Source organism: Pan paniscus, chromosome 18, assembly GCF_029289425.2.
Source record: "Pan paniscus chromosome 18, NHGRI_mPanPan1-v2.0_pri, whole genome shotgun sequence".
NCBI lineage: Eukaryota > Metazoa > Chordata > Mammalia > Primates > Hominidae > Pan > Pan paniscus.
The window spans coordinates 33,460,435-33,485,882 of NC_073267.2; the positions used below are offsets into that span (position 1 = coordinate 33,460,435).

At 42.6% G+C, this 25,448-nt stretch overlaps 1 protein-coding gene across 1 annotated transcript in view; it reads right to left on the reverse strand.

Moving 5' to 3' along the window:
* The window catches only part of LOC100972182 (nuclear pore complex-interacting protein family member B6-like), a 44,353-nt gene extending 19,655 nt beyond the window's left edge, over nucleotides 1-24,698 (reverse strand). Inside the window, exons 1-6 of the mRNA XM_063597518.1 lie at nucleotides 24,573-24,698; nucleotides 23,449-23,596; nucleotides 22,915-23,074; nucleotides 7,605-22,185; nucleotides 1,389-4,102; nucleotides 1,079-1,165 (exon numbers count right to left, since the gene is read on the reverse strand). Of these exons, the coding sequence (XP_063453588.1) occupies nucleotides 1,079-1,165; nucleotides 1,389-1,445 (144 nt within the window). The 5' untranslated portion in view covers nucleotides 1,446-4,102; nucleotides 7,605-22,185; nucleotides 22,915-23,074; nucleotides 23,449-23,596; nucleotides 24,573-24,698. The remainder of the gene's footprint in view (nucleotides 1-1,078; nucleotides 1,166-1,388; nucleotides 4,103-7,604; nucleotides 22,186-22,914; nucleotides 23,075-23,448; nucleotides 23,597-24,572) is intronic.
* Between the last annotated feature and the right edge of the window lie 750 nt (nucleotides 24,699-25,448).

Below are 25,448 nucleotides of genomic sequence, written 5' to 3' on the forward strand. Positions count from 1 at the left end.
GAGGCTGAGGCAGAGGAATTGCTTGAACCCGGGAGACGGAGGTTGCAGTGAGCCAAGATTGTGCCACTGCACTCCAGCCTGGGCGACAGAGTGAAACTCTGTCTCTCTCTCTCTCTCTCTCTGTGTGTGTGTGTGTGTGTGTGTGTGTGTGTGTGTGTGTGTGTGTATCTATATAAATCTCAAAAATAAAAGATCATTTTTGAGATTATCATTTTAAAAGACAAGATAATGTTCAACTTAATGACTAATTTAATTATTACTATTGGACTTTTTGTAGACTGCACAGAGCATTCAAAACAAATGAAGGAAAATAAAAAATATGTATTACATGTTGTAAAATAAATGTGATGTGGTTAATTCTTTTATTCAAAATTATAGAACATATATATGTACTATAGAATGTATTTCTTATTATGAGTCATGTTAAAAAGTAGTTTAGAAGCTGTTGATTTGAATTTCCTTTTCAAATTTTGCAGGATAATTTTTTTTTTTTTTTTGACAGAGTCACGTTCTGTCGCACAGTCTGGAGTGCAATGGCGTGATCTCGGCCCACTAAAACCTCCACCTCCTGAATCTAAGCAATTCTCCTGTCTCAGCCTCCTGAGTAGCTGGGACTACAGGCTCACACCACCATGCCCGGCTAATTTTTGTATTTTTAGTAGGGACGAGGTTTTGCCGTATTGGTCAGGCTGGTCTCGAAGTCCTGGCCTCAGGTGATCCACCAGCCTCAGCCTCCCAAAATGCTGGGATTACAGGCATGAGTCACCACGCCCAGCCTAAACTTGGCAAGATAATAAATAACCTTTTTAACTGTCGTTGGGCACTTGTCTGGTTGTTTTTCTTTAGGTTACCATGCCAGCAATGATTCCTTTTGAGTTTCTGACAGAAGATAGTGGTTTTCATCCAAATAAGTCAACTACTCTACCCCATCCCTAAGCCACTTGTATGGAAAGAAAAAGAGGAAGAAGCCAGTACTGTGACTGCATAAGCTTCCCCCAGTATCACCCGCTATGAGATGTGTGGCAGCTGAGACCCGGGAACTGCTCAAGGGCACCAGGCCCCATCTGCACTCACTCACCTTCCTCAGGTACTCGCATGGGCATGTCACTGACTTTACGTGCTGCTGCAGCTCCTTGGTGAGCTGGCCCTGCTCATGGGACAGCAACTGTGGAGTCAGGACAATAGAGAGCTTCACCATTTGCAGAATGAGAACAGGGGCTCATCATGAGTGCCAACCTATTAGATAATTTTAAAAAAACGTGTTGAATGAGTGGAAAAACAAGGTGATGTTTCAGTCTATAGTGGTCAAGGGCTTCAGAAAAGGACAGAACCAAGTTCAAATTCCTGTACTTTGAATTTCTACTTCATGCCATGCAAAATTACTTTACCCCTTTTAACCTCAGTTTTCTTCTGTGTGAAACAGGAACAATAGTTTCATTCGTCATTCACTTGCTCTCAAGGTTTCACGAGATCATACCTATAAAACATCCAAGTCATTTAAATGTATCATCATTTCGGTCATAATTAGTGGGATCCATTTCACTATTATTGGATATACAGTTCTGTGCCTGAAACCTACAAAAAAAGAAAATGTTAAGTCTAAAAAGCATTAGTGATTTCTCATTTTTATATTACTAATTACAACCCTATTTAATCACACAAGGCCTTGTCCGTAGCAGGTGCTCAATAAACACTTGTCGAATCAATGCATGTGGGCTCCGGAGCCACACTGTTTAGATTCTATTCTGCCTCCACCACTTATCAGCTGTGTGATCTGGGTAAGATAATTCACCTCTTTGTGTCTGCACTTCCCTCTCCATAAACTATATATAATGAGAATCCTTAGCTCATTCAGTTGTGGTGAGGGGTGAATGATTTGGCACACAGGAGGGGCTTGTTAAACATTAGCTGTGATGATCTCCTTCCAAATCTTCATTTTCAGAGCCACAGATGAGGCCATAGTGCAACCAGGTGACCTTAGAGTGTAAGTACACATGATCACCAGCTATGCTCTATCTCCACCATAGGTCCAAGACTGGGTAGTTCTGGCCTGGAGGTTTCTGCTGCATCTGCCTTCTCAGTGTTCACCTAAGGACTTTTGTATTTTCCTCCTCACATCCCCACAGATGGGGTTCAGGCTGCCGGACACAGCTGGGTGATGCCAGGGCAGTGGTCACCTGTGCCAGCCCCGTGAGGTAGCTGGAGGATCATTGTTCCTTCCTTCTCGGGCTCTGGGCAGATGCCAGGGCTGGAGTGACCCATGCCCTCAAGTTTCTTGCTTTGGTGGGCCACATTTTCCCTTGGCAAAGAGGGTAAAGGTCACAGGATGCTGGAGAGCTGTGACTTCTCTGTGCCCTGGGCCCAAACTATGAAGACCTGACACACTATGCTAAAAGTCCAAGGCTGGGTGCTCCCCAGAGCTTCTTGCCTCACCGCTTCTGCTGAGGGAGGAATGAATACTATGTTCTCCCAGAGCTTTGGGAGCTTGTAGCAAGCAGCCTCCCCAGCGCAAAATCTCTTGGAAACCTCTAACTGTGTCTGAAACATTAGTGCAAATGTTGCATCCTATTTCCCATATGTCCGCATGTTTTAGGAAAAAACCCTCAATTTCCTAAATATGCAAGAAAAATCGGTATTGTACGACAATGTGACTTTTTAAAAAACGTTATTTAAAAATCTTCCCCACCTCCTTTTCTGCCCTCCGAGACTGCCAAATACTTGTTGAACATATATTATTAAATGCCTACTACATGCCAACCATGATTCATGGTCTTGGGGACACAGCAGAGAACGAACTGACAGGATTCCTCTCTTATGTAACTCCCATTCTTATATGATAATGATAAGGGTTAACATTAATTAAGCTGTCACTACGTGTTAGTCACGGTGCAGTCATTCCCACACATTATTACACTTAAACCTGCTAGCAAGCTTGCAAGGTAGTTAGTTGTTTTTCCTTTAAAAACTGAGTCTCGGAATGATGAAGCACTCTGTCCAATGTCACACAGCTAGTAAGTGTGGAGACTTTGCATCCAATCAATGCCCGTCTCATTCTAAAGGCCATGTTATGTGTTCTCCAGCCCATGGAGAATAATTTTAACACAGTCAATGAAATTTCTACACAACAATGTTCTTGTCTCAAGTCCAAGAATGCCTCCTACACCTCCTATAATACTGGCTTTCTGGTGAGTAAAGATGCCATTCTCATGTGTAATCAGGTGGCAAATGGAGATATGACCAAAGTAACCATCTGCCTACACTCATAACCCTGTACACACTTTTCCTGTGTTGATTCGATTCAAGTACCCCTTTTGATCACTTAGCAAATCTGACCTTTAAAAGGGTTAAGGTTTTTATATCCATGTAAGTTTCTGTATTGCTTTGGAAGTCTCTGGTTAAATTAATACTCTTTTAATAGTGACCTGTGATTCTGTTTTGATCAAGTGTTTTCAAACTTGACGTCTTTAATGGGTTTCTCCAGTGTCAAAATCCTAAATCAAGTCTTTTTGGCTTAAAACTAACTTTGGGATTTTTTCAGGTGCATCCCTTGGGGAGTCCAAAGAATGTATCTCTCATCTTGTAGAGGTATTAAGTGATTCGATTTATTTGGTAGATTAAATGGGCAGGCATTGTCAAATGTGGCGATACTGCATGGGAGGGCACTGTCAAGTGAGGTGACATTAGATCTCATCTCAGTTATATTTATGGGTATGTTGTTGATATACGTGTTCCAAAAATTGCATACATTTATACAAATTTAATATGATTTGTAATTTTGATAGTTATGCTAAATATTTGCTAAAGTTATATTTGTACAAACATGTCATGAATGGCTGGGCACCGTCACTCATGCCTGTAATCCCAGCACTTTGGGAGACAAAGGCATGTGGATCACCTGAGGTCGGGAGTTCCAGACCAGCCTAATAGAGTGAAACCCTGTCTCCACTAAAAATACAAAAATTAGCCATGCCTGGTGGCACATGCCTGTAGTCTCAGCTACTCGGGAGGCTGAGACAGGAGAATTGCTTGAACTCAGGAGGCGGAGGTTGCAGTGAGCCAAGATCATGCCACTGCACTCCCGCCTGGGTGACAGAGGTAGAATCTTTCTTAAAAAAAAAAAAAAAGTTATTAATTATTTCTGAAGATTGTATGAAATTTATAAAAGTCTGGTGGCCCTGATATGATGCTGTCAGTCATGATTCTGATTACTGTCTTAAAATGCTGCACATAAGTAATTAAATTTCCTTGTGAACTGGGAAGTTTCATCAGACTTTTATCATAACTATTGTTTCCATCATCCACAGTTACTGTTTTGAATTCTTCTCTAAAAATATTTGTAATTGGCAATAGTCCAAATTTTCTTTTGTTTTCTTTCCTGTTTTTGAGACACAGTCTGGCTCTGTCGCCTAAGCTGGAGTGCAGTGGTGGGATCTCGGCTCACTGCAAACTCCGCCTCCCGGGTTCACGCCATTCTCCTGCCTCAGCCTCCCAAGTAGCTGGGACTACAGGTGCCTGCCACCACGTCCAGCTAATTTTTTGTATTTTTAGTAGAGACAGGGTTTCACTGTGTTAGCCAGGATGGTCTCAATCTCCTGATCTCGTGATCTCCATGCCTCGGCCTCCCAAAGTGCTGGGATTACAGGTGTGAGCCACCGTGCTCAGCCTAATTTTTGCATTTTTAGTAGAGAGGAGGTTTCACCATGTTGGCCAGGGTGGTCTCGATCTCCTGACCTTGTAATCCGCCTGCCTCGGCCTCCCAAAGTGCTGGGATTACAGGCGTGAGCCACTGCAACTGACTTTTTTTCTTTTCCTTTTTTTTTTTTTTTGAGACAGAGACTCACTCTGTCACCCAGGCTGGAGTGCAGTGGCATGATTTTGGCTCGCTGCAACCTCCACCTCCTGAGTTCAAACAATTATCCTGCCTCATCCTTCGGAGTACCTGGGATTACAGGTGCGTGCCACCGTGCCCGGCTCATTTTTGTATTCTTAGTAGAGACGGCATTTCGCCATGTTGGCCAGGCTGGTCTCAAACTCCTGGCCTCAACTGATCCCCTCTCATTGGCCTTCCAAGGTGCTGGGATTATAGGCGTGAGCCACCACAACTGGCTCAGTAAATACATTTTTTATTATCAAAAAAGAGTAGTGTATGGTTGGCGTATTCTGTGTAGAATGTATTTTATTGATGTCTCCTATTTTTATAATTTCTGAGTTAAGTACTTTTTAATTAATGCTTTTTAGTTTTGGGCAGATTCAGTTGACTAAAGCACCTCATTTCTCAGATACATGAAATAAAATATTTGGCTTCTTTTCCAATTTCACACTGATGTTATTTTGTGAAAATCAGTGCTTTAAGATAAATCTTTATACGTTAAGGTAAACATGAGAAACTTGATCTAATATTTAATATTTATTCAGTTCTACACTTTACTAACTTCTACACCAGCAGATTTAGACATTACGTAACCATCTCAAGAAGTTTCACTTGGATGTAATGCTTCACGCTTGTAATTCCAGCACTTTAGGAGGCTGAGGTGGGAGGACTGCTTAAGGCAAGGAGTCTGAGACCAGCCTGGGCAATACAGCAAGATCCCATCTCTATTTTAAAGAAAAGTTTCACTTTGGGAGGCCAAGGCGGGTGGATCACAAGGTCAGGAGATCGAGACCATCCTGGCTAACATAGTAAAACCCCATCTCTACTAAAAATATAAAAAATTAGCCGGGCGTGGCGGTGGGCGCCTGTAGTCCCAGCTACTCAGGAGGCTGAGGCAGAAGAATGGCGTGAACCCGGGAGGCAGAGCTTGCAGTGAGCTGAGATTGCGCCACTGCACTCCAGCCTGGGCGACAGAGTGACACTCCATTTCAGAAAAAAAAAAAAAAAAAAGTTTCGGCAAATTCCATCTAAGAATTCCACCAGAGTTCTGTTGTCTCCAATGTCATCTTCCACAGATTTCAAGTTGTGAAGCCCTGAACTGTTAATTTATCTTGAGAATGTATATTTAAGCTTAATTTAAGACTATATACCTAAAAATTGAGCATATAATTTCTATAATTTGTTTCTGTAAGTTTCTGTAAGTCATAAGTATGTGGTTTCCAAGTGTATAATTTATCTGAATGTAATAGGCATTAATATATTTTACATTACTGGGACCATAGTACAGAAATTTCTAAATGGTTTGTAAAATAACTTGTTATTTGTGTTGTTGTAAAAGCAGTTAATACAATGGAAAAACTCGTAAGAAGAAGATACAGTTTAACATCAAAAAGTTCACCCAAGGTAATTATGAGTACTACCTGGCAAAACTTCACAGAAGCTGTGGTATCACTTTTATGATGGAAGAATAGTGTTTGCATTTTGTGTAAAAGTACTTGCGGCTGGGCGTGGTGGCTCACGTCCCAGTGCTTTGGGAGGCGAAGGCAGGTGGATCATCTGAGCCCAGGAGTTTGAGACCAGCCTAGGCAATGTGGCAAGAGCCTGTCTCTCCAAAACCTACAAAATTTAGCCAAGCATGGTGGTGTGAGCCTGTAGTCCCAGCTACTTGGGAGACTCACGCTGGAGGATCTCTCGAGCCCAGGAGGCAGAAGATGAATAAATAAATGGATGCAACTGAATGGGATGAGGTCTCTCTTGAAGGAGAGAGCAAAAGAGATTTAAATAGTAACAATTATAATAAGGCTGGGCGCAGTGGCTCACGCTTGTAATCCCAGAACTTTGGGAGGCCAAGGCAGGCGGATCGGTTGAGGTCAGGAGTTCAAGACCAGCATGGCCAACACGGTGAAACCCTGTCTCTATTAAAAATACAAAATTAGCCGGACATGGTAGTGCGTGCCTGTGGTCTCGGCTACTCAGGTGGCTGAGACAGGAGAATCGCTTGAACCTGGTAGGCACAGGTTGTAGTGAGCCGATAAATATAAAAAGTATTAGAGTACTAACAGAGGAAAGTTTCCACTGATCACCTTTTAGCTTTAAATAATGCAGAAGCATTTGCCCAGTTTACTTGTAATTAAAAATCATGCATCATTCACAATTTATATCTTTTTTGTTTGTACAAAAATGAACACAAGTTATTCTCTTTTATCTGTATTGTCATTGGTTTGGTGAGAGGGAATTAGGCCACTTGAGAGTTTGTGTGTGTTTACAATTTTCTGGCCAGGCACGGTGGCTCATGCCTGTAATCCCAGCACTTTGGGAGGCCAAGGCGGGCGGATCACTTGAGCTCAGGAGTTCGAGACCAAATTGGGCAACATGGTGAAACCCTATCTCTACGAAAAATGCAAAAATTAGCTGAGTGCCGTGGCTTGCACCTGTCCTCCCAGCTACTTGGGGGGCTGAGGCAGTAGGATCGCTCAAGCCCAGGAGGTGGAGGTTGCAGTGAGCCGAGATCACGCCACTGCACACCAGGAAGGGCAACAGAGCAAGACTCTGTCTTAAAAAAAAAAAAAAAAGAAAGAAAAGAAAATTAACTTTGGTATTTCAGGTTGTATTTAAATGGAGACTTAACATGAACTATGTTCATAACAGTTGACCAAATTAAGTGTAGATCGTCTCTTTAATAAAGAGATCATCTGGAACTGCAATTTCTAACTCATACATCATTGCTACAAACCTTATTCCTTTACTGTTTCTCTTCCAAGGACCATCAGTCATCCTTTAAAATTCATTTGAAGCTCTGAAAAGATATTTTTTGTTACATGGGCAATTTACTTTTAGTACAGTAAAATGTTATGTGAATTTCTACAGTATGTTTGCCAAAATGAATTATATCTAGAATACGCTTAACAATATATTCTGGAGGCAGCTTTCATTTGAAATTAGGTTCATCTTCTGAGAGTATGAAAAAGTTAATGGGTTTTTGTGCCTGAAGATTTTGATGTTGCATTTGGCTACATTTAATCCACTTTCACCCATAAGTTTTAGCATCTAAAAAAATTAAATCACTGCTAATGCAATTAAAATGCATTATGAAATGCATTTCTCTCCAGGCTGGAGTGCAGTGGCACAATCTCGGCTCACTGCAAGCTCCGCCTCCCTGGTTCACACCATTCTCCTGCCTCAGCCTCCCTAGTAGCTCACCACGCCCGGCTTTTTTTTTTTTTTTTTTAATGAGGCGGAGTCTCGCTCCGTTAACCAGGCTGGAGTGCAATGGCATGATCCTGGATCACTGCAACTTCTGCTTCCTGGGTTCAAGTGATTCTCCTGCCTTGCTGGGATGACAGACGTGCACCACAATGTCCGGTTAATTTTGTATTTTTAGTAGAGACATGGCTTCACCATACTGGCCAGGCTGGTCTTGAACTTCTGACCTCAGGTGATCCCACCTTGGCCTCCCAAAGTGCTGGGATTACAGGCATAAGCCACTGTGCCCAGCTTAAGATCTCTGTTTTAATGTTAATGCTGGTCAGTTGTGTCTGGATTCCAGAGGGAGGAAGGTAGAATGAGGCATGTTGACACCTCCCCTTCCCATCATGGCCTAAGCTGGTCTTTTCAGTTTACTTTGGAATGTCCTTGGTCAACAGGAAGGGTCCATTCAGTCGGATTGGGTGGCTTAGAATTTTATTTTTGGTTTACATCTCAACTATCACAGCAGCCGGGCGTGGTGGCTTCACAGCTGTAATCCCAGCACATTGGGAGGCTGAGGCAGGGGTATCACCTGAGGTCAGGAGTTCTAGACCAGCCTGACCAACATGGAGAAACCCCCCGTCTCTACTAAAAATACAAAATTACCCGGGCGTGGTGGTACATGCCTGTAATCCCAGCTACTCGGGAGGCTGAGGCAGGAGGATCGCTTGTACCTGGGAGGCGGAGGTTGTGGTGAGCTGAGATCGTGCCACTGCACTCCAGCCTGGGCAACAAGAGCGAAACTCTGTCTCAAATAAATAAATAAATAAATAAATAAATAAATAAATAAATAAACTATCACAGCATAAAGTAGGAGGAATATTTCGTTACTGTCTAGTTAAACTGGTTAATGCAGAAAGGAAGTCTGGAAATTCCAGTTTTAAAGTAAAATTTTGGACATTGTAGGATTGATTATTTGGCATAGTTGTGATGTTTGTTCCCGCATTATGGTTTTGTTGGCAGGGCAGCCTTTAAGGACCTGTATATTTTCTTCTAGACTCTATATATTCCCTGTGAGTATTAGTTGTATGGTCAAACTGGCAAATTTTACCATAGGTATAAATAATAGAGAATGTGGAAGAATAGTGAATAGTGTCAGAGATAGTTAAAAGTCCATAAAGTAGTAGAGAAGGTAATAAGTAATACTGGCTTGGACTAAATATTTGTTGAATAAATGTTTTAAGAAACAGGCTACCTACAATTTGTGTTGAAGATATGAATGAATGAAGTTTCCACACCCTTATGTGGAGTCCTGATAAGTAAGCAACAATAAGGAAGGGTCCCCAGGTTGGGGAGAGCCCCAAGTAGAGAACAATAATGAACAATTATTGTATGAACAATTTGTTAGAGACAGCTAATCACAAACAACCTGCGGGCACAATGACCTCATTCCACACATAGCACCCTTCAGCAGGACCCTATAAAACTTTCCTCCAGCCCTTGCCTCTTTGCAGGTAGCCCCTTCTCTGCTGAGCTGCCCATTGCAACATATTTTCATAATTTCTCTAATAAATCTGCCCTTCTTTACCTACAACTATCTTGGTAAATGGCTTTACCACCTGCAAAACTGACCCCAGGTTGTTGCTACCTGATATGGTTTGGCTGCGTCCCCACCCAAATTTCATCTTGAACTGTAGTTCCCATAATCCCCATGTGTCGTGGGAGGGACCCGGTAGGAGGTAATCGAATCATGGGGGCAGGTTTTTCCCATACTGTTCTCGTGATAGTGAATACATCTCACTAAATCTGATGGTTTTATAAAGGGCAGTTTCCCTGCACGTGCTCTCTTGCCTGCTGCCATGTAAGACATACCTTTTTGCTCCTTCTTTGCCTTCCACCATGATTCTGAGGCCTCTCCAGCCTTGTGGAACTGTGAGTACATTAAACCTCTTTTTCTTTATAAATTACCCAGTTTTGAGTATTTCTTCATAGCAGTATGAAAAGTAACTGATACACTACCCGAGACACCTTAGGAGATTTGTAATAGCTGTAATGCCAGGTCCACCATATTTTTAGCATAAAGCAAATGTTTATGCGTGATATGACTGCACAGGCTTTCTTTCAGCTGGAGCCATAGCAACTCAAGTAGTAACCCTATCTTAGTCTGATTAAAAGTAAATATTAGTCTGGGCATGGTGGGACATGCCTGTAATCCCAGTACTTTGGGAGGCTGAGACAGAAGGATTGCTTGAGCCCAGGAGTTTGAGACCAGCCTGGGCAACATGGAAAAACACCGTCTCTACAAAAATTACAAAAATTAGCTGAGCGTGGTGGCACACACCTGTAGTCCCAGCACCTTGGGAGGGTGAGGCAGGAGGATCTCTTGAACCCAGGAGGTGGAAGCCGCAGTGGGCAGAGATCATGTCAGAGGTGTGTGAACCAGAGCAACTCCATCTTAAATAGGAGCCGGGAAAAATGAGGCTGAAACTACTGGGCTGCATTCCCTGATGGTTAAGGCATTCTAAGTCACAGGATGACATAGAAGGTCAGCACAAAATACCAGTCATAAAGACCTTGCTGATAAAACAGGTTGCAGTGAAGGAGCTGGCCAAAACCCACCAAAACCAAAATAGAGACAAGACTGACCTCCCATCATCCTCCCTGCTACACTCCTACCAGCACCATGACAGTTTACAAATGCCACGGCAACATCAAGAAGTTACCCTATATGGTCTAAAAAGAGGAGGCATGAAAAATCCACTCCTTGTTTAGCATATCATCAAGAAATAACCATAAAAATGGGCAACCAGCAGCCCTCACGGCTGCTCCGTCTATGGGGTAGCCATTCTTTTATTCCTTTACTTTCTCTCTTTTTTTTTGAGATGGAGTCTCCCTCTGTCACCCAGGCTGGAGTGCAGTGGCACGATCTCGGCTTACTGCAAGCTTTGCCTCCCGGGTTCATCCCATTCTCCTGCCGCAGCCTCCAGAGTAGGTGGGACTACAGGTGCCCGCCACCACACTTGGCTAATTTTTTTGTATTTTTAGTAGAGATGAGGTTTCACCATGTTAACCAGGATGGTCTTGATCTCCTGACCTCGTGATCCACCTGTCTCGGCCTCCCAAAGTGCTGGGATTACAGGAGTGAGCCACCGTGCCCCTCCTCCTTTACTTTCTTAATAAACTTGCTTTCACTTCACACTGTGGCATCACCCTGAATTCTTTCTTGCACAAGATCCAAGAACCCTCTCTTGGGGTCTAGATTGGGACCCCTTTCCTGTAACTATCATGCTACTGCACTCCAGCCTGGGCAACAGAGCAAGGCCCTGTCTCAAAAAAAAAAAAAAAAAAAAAAAGGAACATGACTTAATATATTCATTTTGGAGGGTAAGTCTCTCAAAATAGGCCTTTCACTGGAGGAAAATGGTAAAAATACTCCCTGGTAATCCAAGAATTGGAAACTCCTGAGATGCTGCTCATATTAGCTGAACACTTATCAATACTTCACTTTTTTCCATATATACTCAAGGAACAAGTGCTATTTAAAGTGTTTCACTCCACTGTGCTAGGTGCAAGACTATAAAGAGGTGTGAGGATCAACACTTTTATGAAACCAGTGTTATTCTGGATATAGTTTCAGATGCTAGTGCAAAGGAAGCTCTTGGTATACGGAAAAAGTATTCAACAATAAATTAGGCATGGTTGCTTCCATTTTCTGCCTCACATACTTTTTTTTTTCATGGTTAAAGTGATATAATGTCTATGATATTTTAGATTGGCAGTTGCAAACTAGTGGTCCTCAGTGTGCTTTTTATGACACCTACGAGGTTTGAAGACTTTGATTTCATATTAAAAATTTGGGTTTCAGGGTGGGTGTGGTGTTGCATGCCTGTAATCCCGGCACTTTGGGAGGCTGAGGCAGGAGAATCGCTTGAACCAGGGAGGTGGAGGTTGCAGTGAGCCAAGATCGCGCCACTGCACTCAAGCTTAGGCAATAGAGCAAGACTCCATCTCAAAAAATGAATAAATAAATAAATAAAATCTGGGTTTCAGGCCAGGTGTGGTGGTGCACTCCTGCAATCCCAGCACTTTGGGAGGCTGAGATGGGCAGACAGCTTGAGCTCAGGAATTCCAGACTAGCCTGGGCAACGTGGCGAAACCCCATGTCAACAAATAATACAAAAAAATTAGCTGGGTGTAGTGGAGTGTGCCTGTAATCCCAGCAACGTGGGAGGCTGAAGTGATAGGATTGCTTGAGCCTGGGAGGTTGATGTTACAGTGAGCTGAGATCGCCCTCCTACACTCCAACCTGGGCAACAGAGCCAGACCTTGTCTTAAAAAAATAAATAAATAAATAAATAAATAAATAAATAAATAAATAAAATTCTGGGTTTCTGGCATTTCAAAAAAAAAAAAAAAAAAGGAAAGGTCAGGGCACATGGCTGCTACAGTCCTCTATTAAGCAATGTGCCACAGCAGGGGTCCCTGACCCCTGGGCCATGGACATGTACTGGTCTGTGGCCTGTTAGGAACTGGGCCACAGAGCAGGAGGTGAATGGTGGGTAACAATTGAAGCTTCGTCTGTATTTCTGGCTGCTCCCCATTGCTTGCATTGCTGCCTGAGCTCTGCCTCCTGTCAGATCAGCAGCATCATTAGATTCTTACAGGAGCATGAACCCTGTTGTGAATTGCACACACGAGGGATCCAGGTTGCATATTCCTTATGAGAATCTAATTCCTGATGATTTGTGATGGAACAGTTTCATCCCAAGACCATTACCATCCTGCGCCCCATCCCTTGCTGCCTGTGGAAAAATTGTCTTCCACAAAGCCGGTCCCTGGTGCCAAAAATGTTGGGGACTGCTGTGCTTTAGAATCTGCCATGAATCTGCAGCCTCTATTATATAGCTCCCTATAGACTTTGCTTCCTACCGTCTTACGTTCTGCCTTATAGGCATTTGAGTTTGCAACCCTTGTTTTTGTTAGTATGCTACGCTGGTGACATTGACCAAATTGACCACGCATTAATTATAAGCTTAGTTGGTGACGACCTCAACGGAATAACGTGACATAAGTATTGTGACAATACTTCTTGCATGTATCTGCAGGTGGAATTGTAAACCTGGTGGTCCGAGATGGTCTAATTCGATCTTCCTATGTATCTCCTTATATTAATAGTGGTAACATTTGTGGTGCTGATTCGGCATTTCAATGCCTCTTCTCATGGCAACAACAAACGTTTTCCTTCTGAATCAACATTAACCTAGATGTTACTGCGGATCAAAATTAGACTCTACATTTTCAACCACAGAATTACTGGGCAGTAAAAATTTTTCTTAATATTGATTGCCTACATAGGTTGTGTAATTAGCATATGTTTACAGTTCTATGATTTCTGCGTGGCTGCTACAGAGCTGGAGGGGGTAAAGCAACAGTGTTTTCTCAGTTGTGCGAGCAGCATTACATTATAATAAATAGGTAATATTAAACTGGGCTGATGAGAGTTGCAAAAGACTACTTTAATGTTCATATGGAACCAAAAAAGAGCCCGCATTGCCAAGACAATCCTAAGCCCAATGAACAAAGCTGGAGGCATCATGCTACCTGACTTCAAACTATACTACAAGGCTACAGTAACCAAAACAGCATGGTACTGGTACCAAAACAGACATATAGACCAATGGAACAGAACAGAGCCTTCAGAAATAATACCACACATCTACAACCATCTGATCTTTGACAAACCTGACAAAAACAAGAAATGTGGAAAGGATTCCCTATTTAATAAATAGTGCTGGGAAAACTGGCTAGCCCTATGTAGAAAGCTGAAACTGGATCCCCTCTTTACACCTTATACAAAAATTAATTCAAGATGGATTAAAGACTTAAATGTTAGACCTAAAGCCGTAAAAACCCTAGAAGAAAACCTAGGCAATACCATTCAGGACATAGGGATGGGCAAGGACTTCATGTCTAAAACACCAAAAGCAATGGCAACAGAAGCCAAAACTGACAAATGGGATCTAATTAAACTAAAGAGCTTCTGCACAGCAAAAGAAACTAGGATCAGTGTGAACAGGCAACCTAGAGAATGGGAGAAAATTTTTGCCATCTACTTATCTGACAAAAGGCTAATATCCAGAATCTACAAAGAACACCAACAAATTTACAAGAAAAAAAACAAACCCCATCAAAAAGTGGGCAAAGGATATGAACAGACACTTCTCAAAAGAAGACATTTATGCAGCCAACAGACACATGAAAAAATGCTCATCATCACTGGCCATCAGAGAAATGCAAATCAAAACCGCAATGAGATATCATCTCACACCAGTTAGAATGGCGATCATTAAAAAGTCAGGAAACAACAGGTGCTGGAGAGGATGTGGAGAAATAGGAACACTTTTACACTGTTGGTGGGACTGTAAACTGGTTCAACCATTGTGGAAGACAGTGTGGCGATTCCTCAGGGATCTAGAACTAGAATATGATTTGACCCAGCCATCCCATTACTGGATACATACCCAAAGGATTATAAATCATGCTGCTATAAAGACACATGCACACATATGTTTATCGCGGCACTATTCACGATAGTGAAGACTTGGAACCAACACAAATGTCCATCAATGATAGACTGGATTAAGAAAATGTGGCACAGATACACCATGGAGTACTATGCAGCCATAAAAAAGGATGAGTTCATGTCCTTTGTAGAGACATGGATGAAGCTGGAAACGATCACTCTCAGCAAACTATCACAAGGACAAAAAACCAAACACCGCATGTTCTCACTCACAGATGGGAACTGAACAATGAGAACACTTGGACACAGGAAGGGGAACATCACACACTGGGGCCTCTTGTGTGGTGGGGGAGGGGGAAGGGATAGCAGTAGGAGATACACCTAATGTAAATGACCAGTTAATGGGTGCAGTACACCAACATGGCACATGTTTACATATGTAACAAACCTGCACATTGTGCACATGTACCCTATAACTTAAAGTATAATTTAAAAAAATAAGTAAATAAATAAATTAAAAAAGAAACAATTGCTGGCTTTGCAATTCTCTTTCCTCCAAAATCGCCAAGGCCTCAATTTACTCATTGCTGAAAAAGGACGACTCTGTATATTTTTAAATGAAGAGTGTTGTTTTTACCTAAATCAATCTGGCCTGGTATATGACAACATAAAAAAACTCAAGGATAGAGTCCAAAAACTTGCCAACCAAGCAAATAATTATGCTGAACCCCCTTGGGCACTCTCTTAATTGGATGTCCTGGGTCCTCCCAATTCTTAGTCCTTTAACACCTGTTTTTCTCCTTCTCTTATTCGGACCGTGTGTCTTCTGTTTAGTTTCTCAATTCATACAAAACCATATGATTCTATATGACAATAATTCTATATGACCAATAATTCAATAATTCTATATCACCAATAATTCTATATGACAAATGCTCCTTCTAACAACCCCACAGTATCAGCCCTTACCCCAAAATCTTTCTTCAGTTGAATCTCTCCCACTGTAGGTTCCCGTGCCGCCCCTAATCCCGCTCGAAGCAGCCCTGAGAAACATCGCCCATTATCTCTCCATATCACCCCCAAAAATTTTCGCCACCCCAACACTTTACCACTATTTTGTTTTATTTTTCTTATTAACATAAGAAGACAGGAATGTCAGGCCTCTGAGTCCAAGCTAAGCCATCATATCCCAGTGACCTGCACGTATACATCCAGATGGCCTGAAGCAACTGAAGATCCACAGAAGTGAAAACAGCCTTAACTGAAGACATTCCACCATTGTCATTTGTTTCTGCCCCACCCTAACTGATCAATGTACTTTGTAATCTGCCCCACTCTTAAGAAGGTTCTTTATAACCTCCCCCACCCTTAAGAAGTTTCTTTGTAATTCTCCTCACCCTTGAGAATGTACTTTATGAGAGCCACCTCCTGCCCCCAAAACACTGCTCTTAACTCCACCGCCTAACCCCAAATCTATAAGAACCAGTGATAATCACACCACCCTTTGCTGACTCCTTTTTCGGACTCAGCCCGCCTGCACCCAGGTGAAATAAACAGCCATGTTGCTCACACAAAGCATGTTTGGTGGTCTCTTCACACAGACACGTGAGACAGGAGTTCGAGACCAGCCTGGCCAATCTGGTGAAACTCTGTCTCTACTAAAAATACAAAAATTAGCTGGGCATGGTGGCGGGCACCTGTAATCCCAGCTACTCGGGAAGCTGAGGCACAAAAATTGCTTGAACCCAGGAGGCAGAGTTTGCAGTGAGCCAAGATCACACTGTCAGGCCTCTGAGCCCAAGCCAAGCCATTGCATCCCCTGTGACTTGCACGTATACATCCAGATGGCCTGAAGTAACTGAAGATCCACACAAGAAGTAAAAATAGCCTTAACTGATGACATTCCACCATTGTGATTTGTTTCTGCCCCACCCTAACTGTTCAATGTACTTTGTAATCTCCCCCACCCTTAAAAAGGTACTTTGTAATCTCCCCAACACTTAAGAAGGTTCTTTGTAATTCTCCCCACCCTTGAGAATGTACTTTGTGAGATCCACCCCTGCCCGCAAAACATGGTTCTTCTCCCCCTATCCCAAAACCTGTAAGAACAAATGATAATCTACCACCCTTTGCTGACTCTCTTTTCGGACTCAGCCCGCCTGCACCCAGGTGAAATAAACTGCCATGTTGCTCACACAAAGCCTGTTTGGTGGTCTCTTCACACGGACGCACATGAAACACACGACTGCACTTCAGGCTGGGTGACAGAGCTAGATTTCATCTCAAAAAAAATAAAAAGGAGTCACCTCCCCCGAGAGGCCTCTGGACCACCCCATCTGAGCAGGCCACTCTTCCTTCTCTATCTTACCATCTTGTTTCTGTCCCAGTAGATAGGGCTCGGGACCAGCCTGGACAACATAACGAGACCCAGTCTATACTAAAACTCAAGAAAATTAGCCAGACGTGGTTGCATGTGCCTGTAGTCCCAGCACTTTGGGAGGCCAAGGTGGGTGGATCACCTGAGGTCAGGAGGTCGAGACCAGTCTGGCCAACATGGTGAAGTCTCGTCCCTACTAAAAATACAAAAATTAGCCAGGCACGGTGGCACACACCTGTAGTCCCAGCTACTTGGGAGGCTGAGGCAGGAGAATGGATTGAACCCAGGAGGCAGAGGTTGCAGTGAGCCGAGATCGCACCATTGCACTCCAGCCTGGGCAACAGAACAAGACTCCATCAAAAAAAAAAAAAAGAAAAGAAAAGAAAGAAGAAAAGAAAATTAGCCAGGTGTGGTTGCATGCACCTGTAGTCCCAGCACTTTGGGAGGCCAAGGCAGGAGGATCAATCAAGGCTAGGAGTTTGAGACTGCAGAAGGAAACCCTGTCTCTAAAAACAAGGTCCAGCTAAAATCAGGGTCCAGCTCCACCACAAGCGCAGCTCCAGGGGCTGTTGAGTTTTGCCTCTACCATTCCAAGTAGTCTCTGCTCCAGACCAAGTCCCACCATCTGGCAGTCATGTCAGTCCAACCACAGTCATATCAGGGCGCTTCCAGGTTCTTTCATTGAGTGCCCCTTGAGGAGGCTGGAGGAGAGGCCAATGACATTTGCACTTGAGACTCCAGAGTCTAGATTTATAACCACTACGTTACGGCTGCCAGTGTGGCTGCAAGGACACTTCTTTCATTCATTCGTTTACAATAGATGTAGCATCTGCTGTGTGCCAGATGCCATTCTAGGTTCTAGGGAAACAAGGCAAAGCCCCTGTTTTCCAAGGCATCCACATTCTAGGAAAGACTGCTACCAGCCTGGCGTGGTGGCTCATGCCTGTAACCCCAGTACTTTGGGAGGCCGAGGTGGGCGGATCACTTGATGTCAGGAGTTCAAGACCAGCCAACATAGTGAAACCCCGTTTCTACTAAAAGTACAAAAATCAGCTGGGCATGGTGGCACGTGCCTGTAGTCCCAGCTACTCAGGAAGCTAAGGCAGGAGAATCGCTTGAACCTGGGAGGCAGAGGTTGTGGTGAGCCGAGATCATGCTACTGCACTCCAGCCTGGGCAACAGAGTGAGACTCCATCAAAAAATAATAATAATAATAAAATAAAGACTGCTACTAAACAATAAAATAACCAAACCAGATAGATGACTTCAGGTGGTGGTAAGAGCTTTGAAACAATAAGCAAGGTAACTAACTGGTCAGAGGAAGGGAGATGGGTGCATTCCCTCAGATAGACCGCCCCAGAGGTCTGCCTCTCTGACATGACATTTGAGCAGAGACCCAACAGGAAAAGGAAGAGACTGCTCTATGGCCAGGCACGGTGGCTCACACCTGTAATCCCAGCACTTTGGGAGGCCCAGGCGGGCGGATCACGAGGTCAGGAGATCGAGACCATCCTGGCTAAGACGGTGAAACCCTGTCTCTACTAAAAATACAAAAAAATTAGCCGGGCGTGGTGGCGGATGCCTGTAGCCCCAGCTACTCGGGAGGCTGAGGCAGGAGAATGGCATGAACCTGGGAGACGGAGCTTGCAGTGAGCCGAGATCGCGCCACTGCACTTCAGCCTGGGCGACAGAGTGAGACTCCATCTCAAAGAAAAAAAAAAAGAACCAAGAGGAGTCCAGGCGAAGAGAACAGCAGATGCAAAGGCCCTGTGGCAGAAACAATCTTGGTATACTGGAAGAATGGGAAGGAAGCCAGTGCAGCTGGAGCAGGATAGGTTAAGAGAGGATCAAGGTGATGAGGGCCTGGAAAGGGGGGCTGGGGTCGAATCACCAGATCCTGTTGGTTGCAATGGAAGAGCCTGGAGTTTATACTCAGAGCAGTGAGAAGCCACTGGAAAGTTGTTTTTTTGTGTTTTTCTGTTTTTGAGACAGAGTCTAGCTCTGTCACCCAGGCAGACTGCAGTTGTGCAATCTCGGCTCACTGTAACCTCTGCCTCCCAGGTTCAAGCGATTCTCCTGCCTCAGGCTCCCCAGTAGCTGGGATTACAGGCACATGCCACCACACCCATCTAATTTTTTTTTTCTTTTTTTTTTTTTTGAGACAGAGTCTCTGTCACCCAGCCTGGAGTGCAGTGGCGCAATCTCAGCTCACTGCAACCTCCACCTCCCTGGTTCAAGCGATTCTCCTGCCTCGGCCTCCCGAGTAGCTGGGACTACAGGTGCATGCCACCATACCTGGTTAATTTTTTGTGTTTTTAGTAGAGACAGGATTTCACCATGTTAGCCAGGATGGTCTCGATTTCCTGACCTCGTGATCTGCCCACCACGGCCTCCCAAAGTGCTGGGATTACAGGCACGAGCCGCCGTGCCTGCCAGCCACCGGAAAGTTTTATGTAAGCAGGGGAGTGATCTGTTTTATCATTTAGAAGGATACACACCTCTTCTTCTTTTTTGAGAGACAGGGTCTAGTTCTGTCACCCAGGCTGGAGCCCAGTGGCACAATCATAGCTTACTGTAACCTCAAACTCCTGGGCTCAAGTGATCCTCCTGCCTCAGCATCCCAAAGTGCTGGATTACAGGCATGAGTCACCATGCCTGGTCACACTTCTCATTCTTTAAACCAGACCTCATTTGTCCACCTCCCCCATCCCCTGCCCCACCCCACGGACTGTCCTATAATGCCCATACAACAGGTCACTGTTTAGAAAGTGCTACAAAGTTACACAGTCCCTTCTGAGCCTCCCACCAATGTTGGTGGGTACAAGGTCAAAAAAAAAAATCTCATCTATCTAAGGGGCATAGGAGACTTTTTAGTTAGAGGGCCCAATTATAGTCCTCCTGAAAAGATGCCAAAAGTCCCCTTAAACACTTAGCAAAGATTCAAGAAAGATGAATCTCACATTCTTTGTATGGGAAATGAGGAACTTGACATATTCAATATAATGGATTCCACTAAAATAAGATGACGATCAATAGGAACCAACTAAAAAAATACTTGACTAGCTGTTATTGAAAGGCTGAAATTCAGCTGACATAGGCAGTATTAATATTGAGCTAGAAAATAATTTGCATTGAATTCAGCCCAACTTTTGTTTTCTGATTTGGGTCTCTTCTAAATTTTTTTTTTCTTCTGGACATTGGGAACAATCCAATTTGAAGGCCTCAATGCCCAAATCTACACTCTTGTTTTATTCTATGTCCTTGGTTTCTTTTTTTTTTTTTTGAGATGGAGTCTCATTCTGTCGCCCAGGCTGGAGTGCAGTGGCGTGATCTTGACTCGATGCAAGATCCGCCTCCCGGGTTCATGCCATTCTCCTGCTGCAGCCTCCTGAGTAATTGGGACTACAGATGCCCGCCCCCACGCCCGGCTAATTTTTTTGTATTTTTAGTAGAGACGGGGTTTCTCCGTGTTATCCAGGATGGTCTCGATCTCCTGACCTCGTGATCCACCTGCCTCAGCATCTCAAAGTGCTGGGATTACAGGCGTTAGCCACCGTGCCCGGCCCACACCTAGGTGATTTTTAAAGTTCTTCTAGTAGAGAAAGGATCTCACTATGTCGGGTCACCGTGTTTGATGTCAGTTTTCCCTGCCAGAATCTACAATCTCCTTGATCACCATTATATCCCAACGTAGAGCTCAGTACCTGGTACAAAGCACATTTGATCAATATTTGCTGAATAAAGAAATAAAAATGAAGAGGCACTCCAGCCTGGGCAACACAGTGAGATGGTCTCAAAAAAACAAAAACAAAAACAAAAAACGACTGGAAAGGAGATGAGGGTACTTGTGAAGCCATATTATATGACACGCTCCGTGCTAGGACTTTTATATACCTTGTCTCATCTCTTCATCTCATACAATCCTTACAAGTATCTCAAAAGTGGGGAAATCCCCATATAACTGAAGACGAAGGCAGTTCAGAAGTTCACTGATTTGCCCTAAGGTTCCTCGATTTGCAAACGTCAGGCCAATGATCCAACCCCAGGTATGTTTGGCAGTGAAGGACCAGTTGAGTCATAGCTGCAAGTAACCACCCTGCAGTGGTCCCTATCTTGGCCGTTAGCTTACATTGACATTTAACACTCAAATTTACTCAGTAACACCAGCTATCATGTTTTCCACTAAAACTCCACAGCATTCTGGCAACTTTTCTATTTTAGTGCAATAAAGTAAATTCTTAGCATCCCTTTGACATATAAATATTTCTACAAATAGTAATTCTCTAGCCATTCATTTGGAGTATTTAAAACTCAACATTCATAGCACATTTTATGTGACAAAGAACTTATGTTCAGAACACAAAAATAAGTCTTACGTCTTCATTAAAAACGGGTGAAGAATTTGAACAAACATTTGCAAACTAAAATACAAATGAAATACACTCAACATCATTAATCATCAAGAAAATAAAATTATGAGATAATCACTAATACTCACTACATATGCACCACAGTGATTAAAATTTTTTTAAGTTAAGCCACGTGACCCAACAAGGTGCATTCACTCAAGAGAAACGCAAATATATGTCCACTCAAAGACTTGCACATGAATGTTTAGAGCAGGTTTATACTGAATAGCGCAATGTGAAAAAACCCCAAAATCTAGCAAAGGATGAAGGGAGAAATAAACTGTGGTATATACATACAATAGAACACTACTCAATAATAAAAAGGATTATATTCCTGATACATGCAATATGGGTGAACCTTAAAAATATCATGCTGAGCAAGAGAAGCCAAACATAAGAGAACATGTTGTTATGATTTCACGTACATGAAACTTTAGTAAAGACAAGCCTAATCCATAGTGACAGAAAGCAAATCAGTAACTGCTGACAGGGGCAAATGAGGAGATGATCCCAAGGGAACCTTCTGGGGTAAGACGCTGTTCTGTATCTCGATCGTATTGGTGGTCACACAAGCGAAGACATGTTAGAACTCATCAAACCATACACTTAGAATGTGTAATATAAACCTCAATAAAGCAAAATTTAAAAAAAAACCACCTTTAATTTTCTCTTACAAAAAAAAAAAGGAAAACCACTTAACTTTAATTTTCTCCAACAACTGATTCTGGTACACAGTATACCTTAATGCCTGCATCCATGGCCTCACGTCATGCTGTTTACATGAACGTAAAGCTTCGCCGAAGAGTGGAATAAGACAGTCCTGCCAGAGAAAAACCAAAATTAGTCAACGTAAAACAGGCTGTTGATATGTTTGCAGATATATAGCAAGTCTTAAGTCCAAGACTGCAATATAGTTTGGCTACTTCAGATTGATTGCAGTAGTTTTATCTATTACACTATACCCTTACATCATTTATCTTCTACTCACAAGAGGCAAGCACACAGTAAGAGAAAGCCTTTTGTTTTGAAGGGAAATCTTCTTCAGAATATTAAGTCTCATTTATCAATATACTTAATAAAGCACATTACAAAAAAAAAGTCACAGCACATTTACTATAAAGCAGACTGCAGAAAAACATTACAACTAATGCTTTATTATGAAGTTCTCGAAGATCACCATTCATTCAGAAGCCCCCATCTCTGGTCGAACTTTACCCCATTTAGGATGAAGAGGAGAGATGTTTGTTTGCAGCAAATCTAAAATTTACGTAATCCGCCTAAAGGAACTGTCTTTACATACACCACCTCCCACCCCAAAAATAGAAGAAAAAACTGAGCAATTTGCCATCCTTGCGATTATCTCAGGTTCTTCCATCTGCCCCATGTACTTCCCAAATGAAAGACTGCCTGAAAACAGCATGTTAGATTTCTGGATTTACCAGCTTGCCCAACTACAAATCCTATTCCAAAAAACTCAAAAAATAAGGTCTTTGTTCTACAGTAATGACCATTAATAGTCATAAGAGTGTGCTTGTAAAACTATACAGACCTCTGTTGAAAGTCTGTTAGAAACTGTGTTCTCCAAAGCAGATGAGCAATACAGCTGCAAGGTACTTAGAACTGGCAAAGACTGTGAAACTGTTAAAGTAGAAAGTCTCAGAGGTCCAATAGCGATGCGGGATGTTTGCTTCAAGTACTTTACCACATTTCTGAAACAAAATATTTACTGTCAATTAATCAAAATTACAATTCATAACCACTCAAAGAATAAAGCAATTGGTAAGATGCTATCAAACTGACATCCAAAGTTAGGGGGCAGTAAGAGGAGCAGCCTGCTCTATAATAAAATGATATTAGCAAGTCAAGACATTTGCTTTTGGGGATTTTTACATTTTATTTCATTTCAACCTCAGTTTTTGTTGGCAAGCAGCATTCATATATCATATGACTTCTACAACTAAAATGAAGCTATTAGCACTAGTATTTAGTAATCTAGTAACTCTCCTTCCAGCCCTCTTCACCCCATGTATGTTTATCACATGATATACACAATGTACATTTACCTCCGTAAGAGTAAACTTACTCAGTTATAGACTGCCACTTCTGATCTTGTTCTATCGGGTTTATAGCAGTTGCCAAACAAACAGAACTTCTTAACAATGGAACTTCAATGGATTTCTGAGGTTCCCTTGGATCTGGACTTAACATGTTATGAAGCAGTTTTTTCATGTCTACAGAAGTTAAATGAAATGTCATTAAGTTAATGTGCTTTTATTATAAATTTTGATTTATGTTTGGCATTATTAAAAACTAATCACCAATGAACAGCTCCTTTAATATTTCAGGCAGTTAAACACTATAAGCATTACTGAGAGCTATATAAAAATCATACTTCATACAAAATTACTGTACCTCAGACCCCTAAAAAGCAGTTGCCTTCAAAGGCTCAAAAATCAGTAAGTCGAGGTCAGGCGTGGTGGCTCATGCCTGTAATCCCAGCACTTTGGGAGGCCAAGGTGGGTGGATCACGAAGTCAGGAGTTCAAGACCAGCCTGGCCACGATGATGAAACCCCGTCTCTACTAAAAATACAAAAAATTAGCTGGGCACGGTGGCAGACACCTGTAATCCCAGCTACTCAGGAGGCTGAGGCAGGAGAATCGCTTGAACTCAGAGGGCGGAGGTTGCAGTGAGCCGAAATCGCGCCACTGCACTCCAGCCTGGGCAAAAGAGTGAGACTCTGTCTCAACAAAAAAGAAAGTCAGTAAGTCAATCTACTATTTAAGGGGACAAATCTAGACCTGCATTAGCAAATCTTGCTCAATCCAGAATACTCATTAAACTTTTTAATAACATTTTATAAAGTGTTCCATTTGTGATAAAGAACTTAATTAATGAGCCACATCAAGATGAAAATCAAGAAAAATATTTAGCTGAAACACTACTTTGTCCTTTATCAAACAAAATGGCTAGATAAATCTCAAAGTATTAAGGTGGTCATTTTTTTTATTTGACTTAATTTTAAGTGCTTTTCATTTCCCAAATCAAACATAAATAGGGCAGCCCTAAATTTGTTGCTTCACATGGGATTCTGCCCCCCCAAAAATGTAAAATAACTTCCAGATTTTCCAGTAAAATATACTAAGCCAAACATTTTGAGCAACTTGTCCACTAAAATAACTTTAAAACTATTTTCTCAAATACCTACCTATTTTCTCTTTTGATCCTCCAGCAAGTAGACTGATATTTTCTCCTGGTAACTGATAATTTCCAGGACTGATAATTTCTCCGAGTAATTCTAATTGCTCGGTACATTCAACAAATTTTCCAGACTCAAAGCTGCTTAATGATCTGTAATTAAAATATTGGTTAGTTTGTATTCCTATGCAGCCTGTGGAACCATTAAAAAAAACAAACAAAAACAGAACAAATCCTAGGAAGACAGCAAAGTACACAGCATTTTTCTGACAAAATTCCTTCCACGAGGATGCCATTATTTTGGTTTTTATGTTGAAGATGTGACTACCACTTAATTAGTACTCAAATTGGAGTGGCAAACCAGAAAGTCACAGCTACAGACTTTCGGTGGAGCTGACTCGCCCCTGTGTCTCCTTCCTGTTTTCATGTGTTGCAGCCTGTTCTCTTCAGAGCCTAACACACTGACAGTAGACCTCTGCAGGACAACTTTGACATCCAGTTCTCTCCAAGCTGCCAGTGAGCTCCCTGTGCAGCCTCACTCCTCACCTACAGCATGAGCCCTTGCAGCTCTCCCAGCATCACAATCTTGTATCTCAGTCCTGGCTTCTTTCACTGCTGGCATCCGTCCGTCTCTCCCTTTTTCACCTACTTTTCTTTTTTCAAAGAATTCTTCTCTTTCATCTGCTTATATGAAAAATAATGACACCTCTGAAATTCTTTCCTGTAGTCCTGCAGCATCAATGCCAGGAAGACAGGCCTCATCCTTCCAGCTTCTATGCTGCTCCTTTCAGATCCCTTACCCTGTCCCCATTTTCATGACACGGGCTCTCCAGCCAGGAAGAAGACACTGTTTCTCACTCTCTCTTTTCCATCTTTGCCTGTCCCT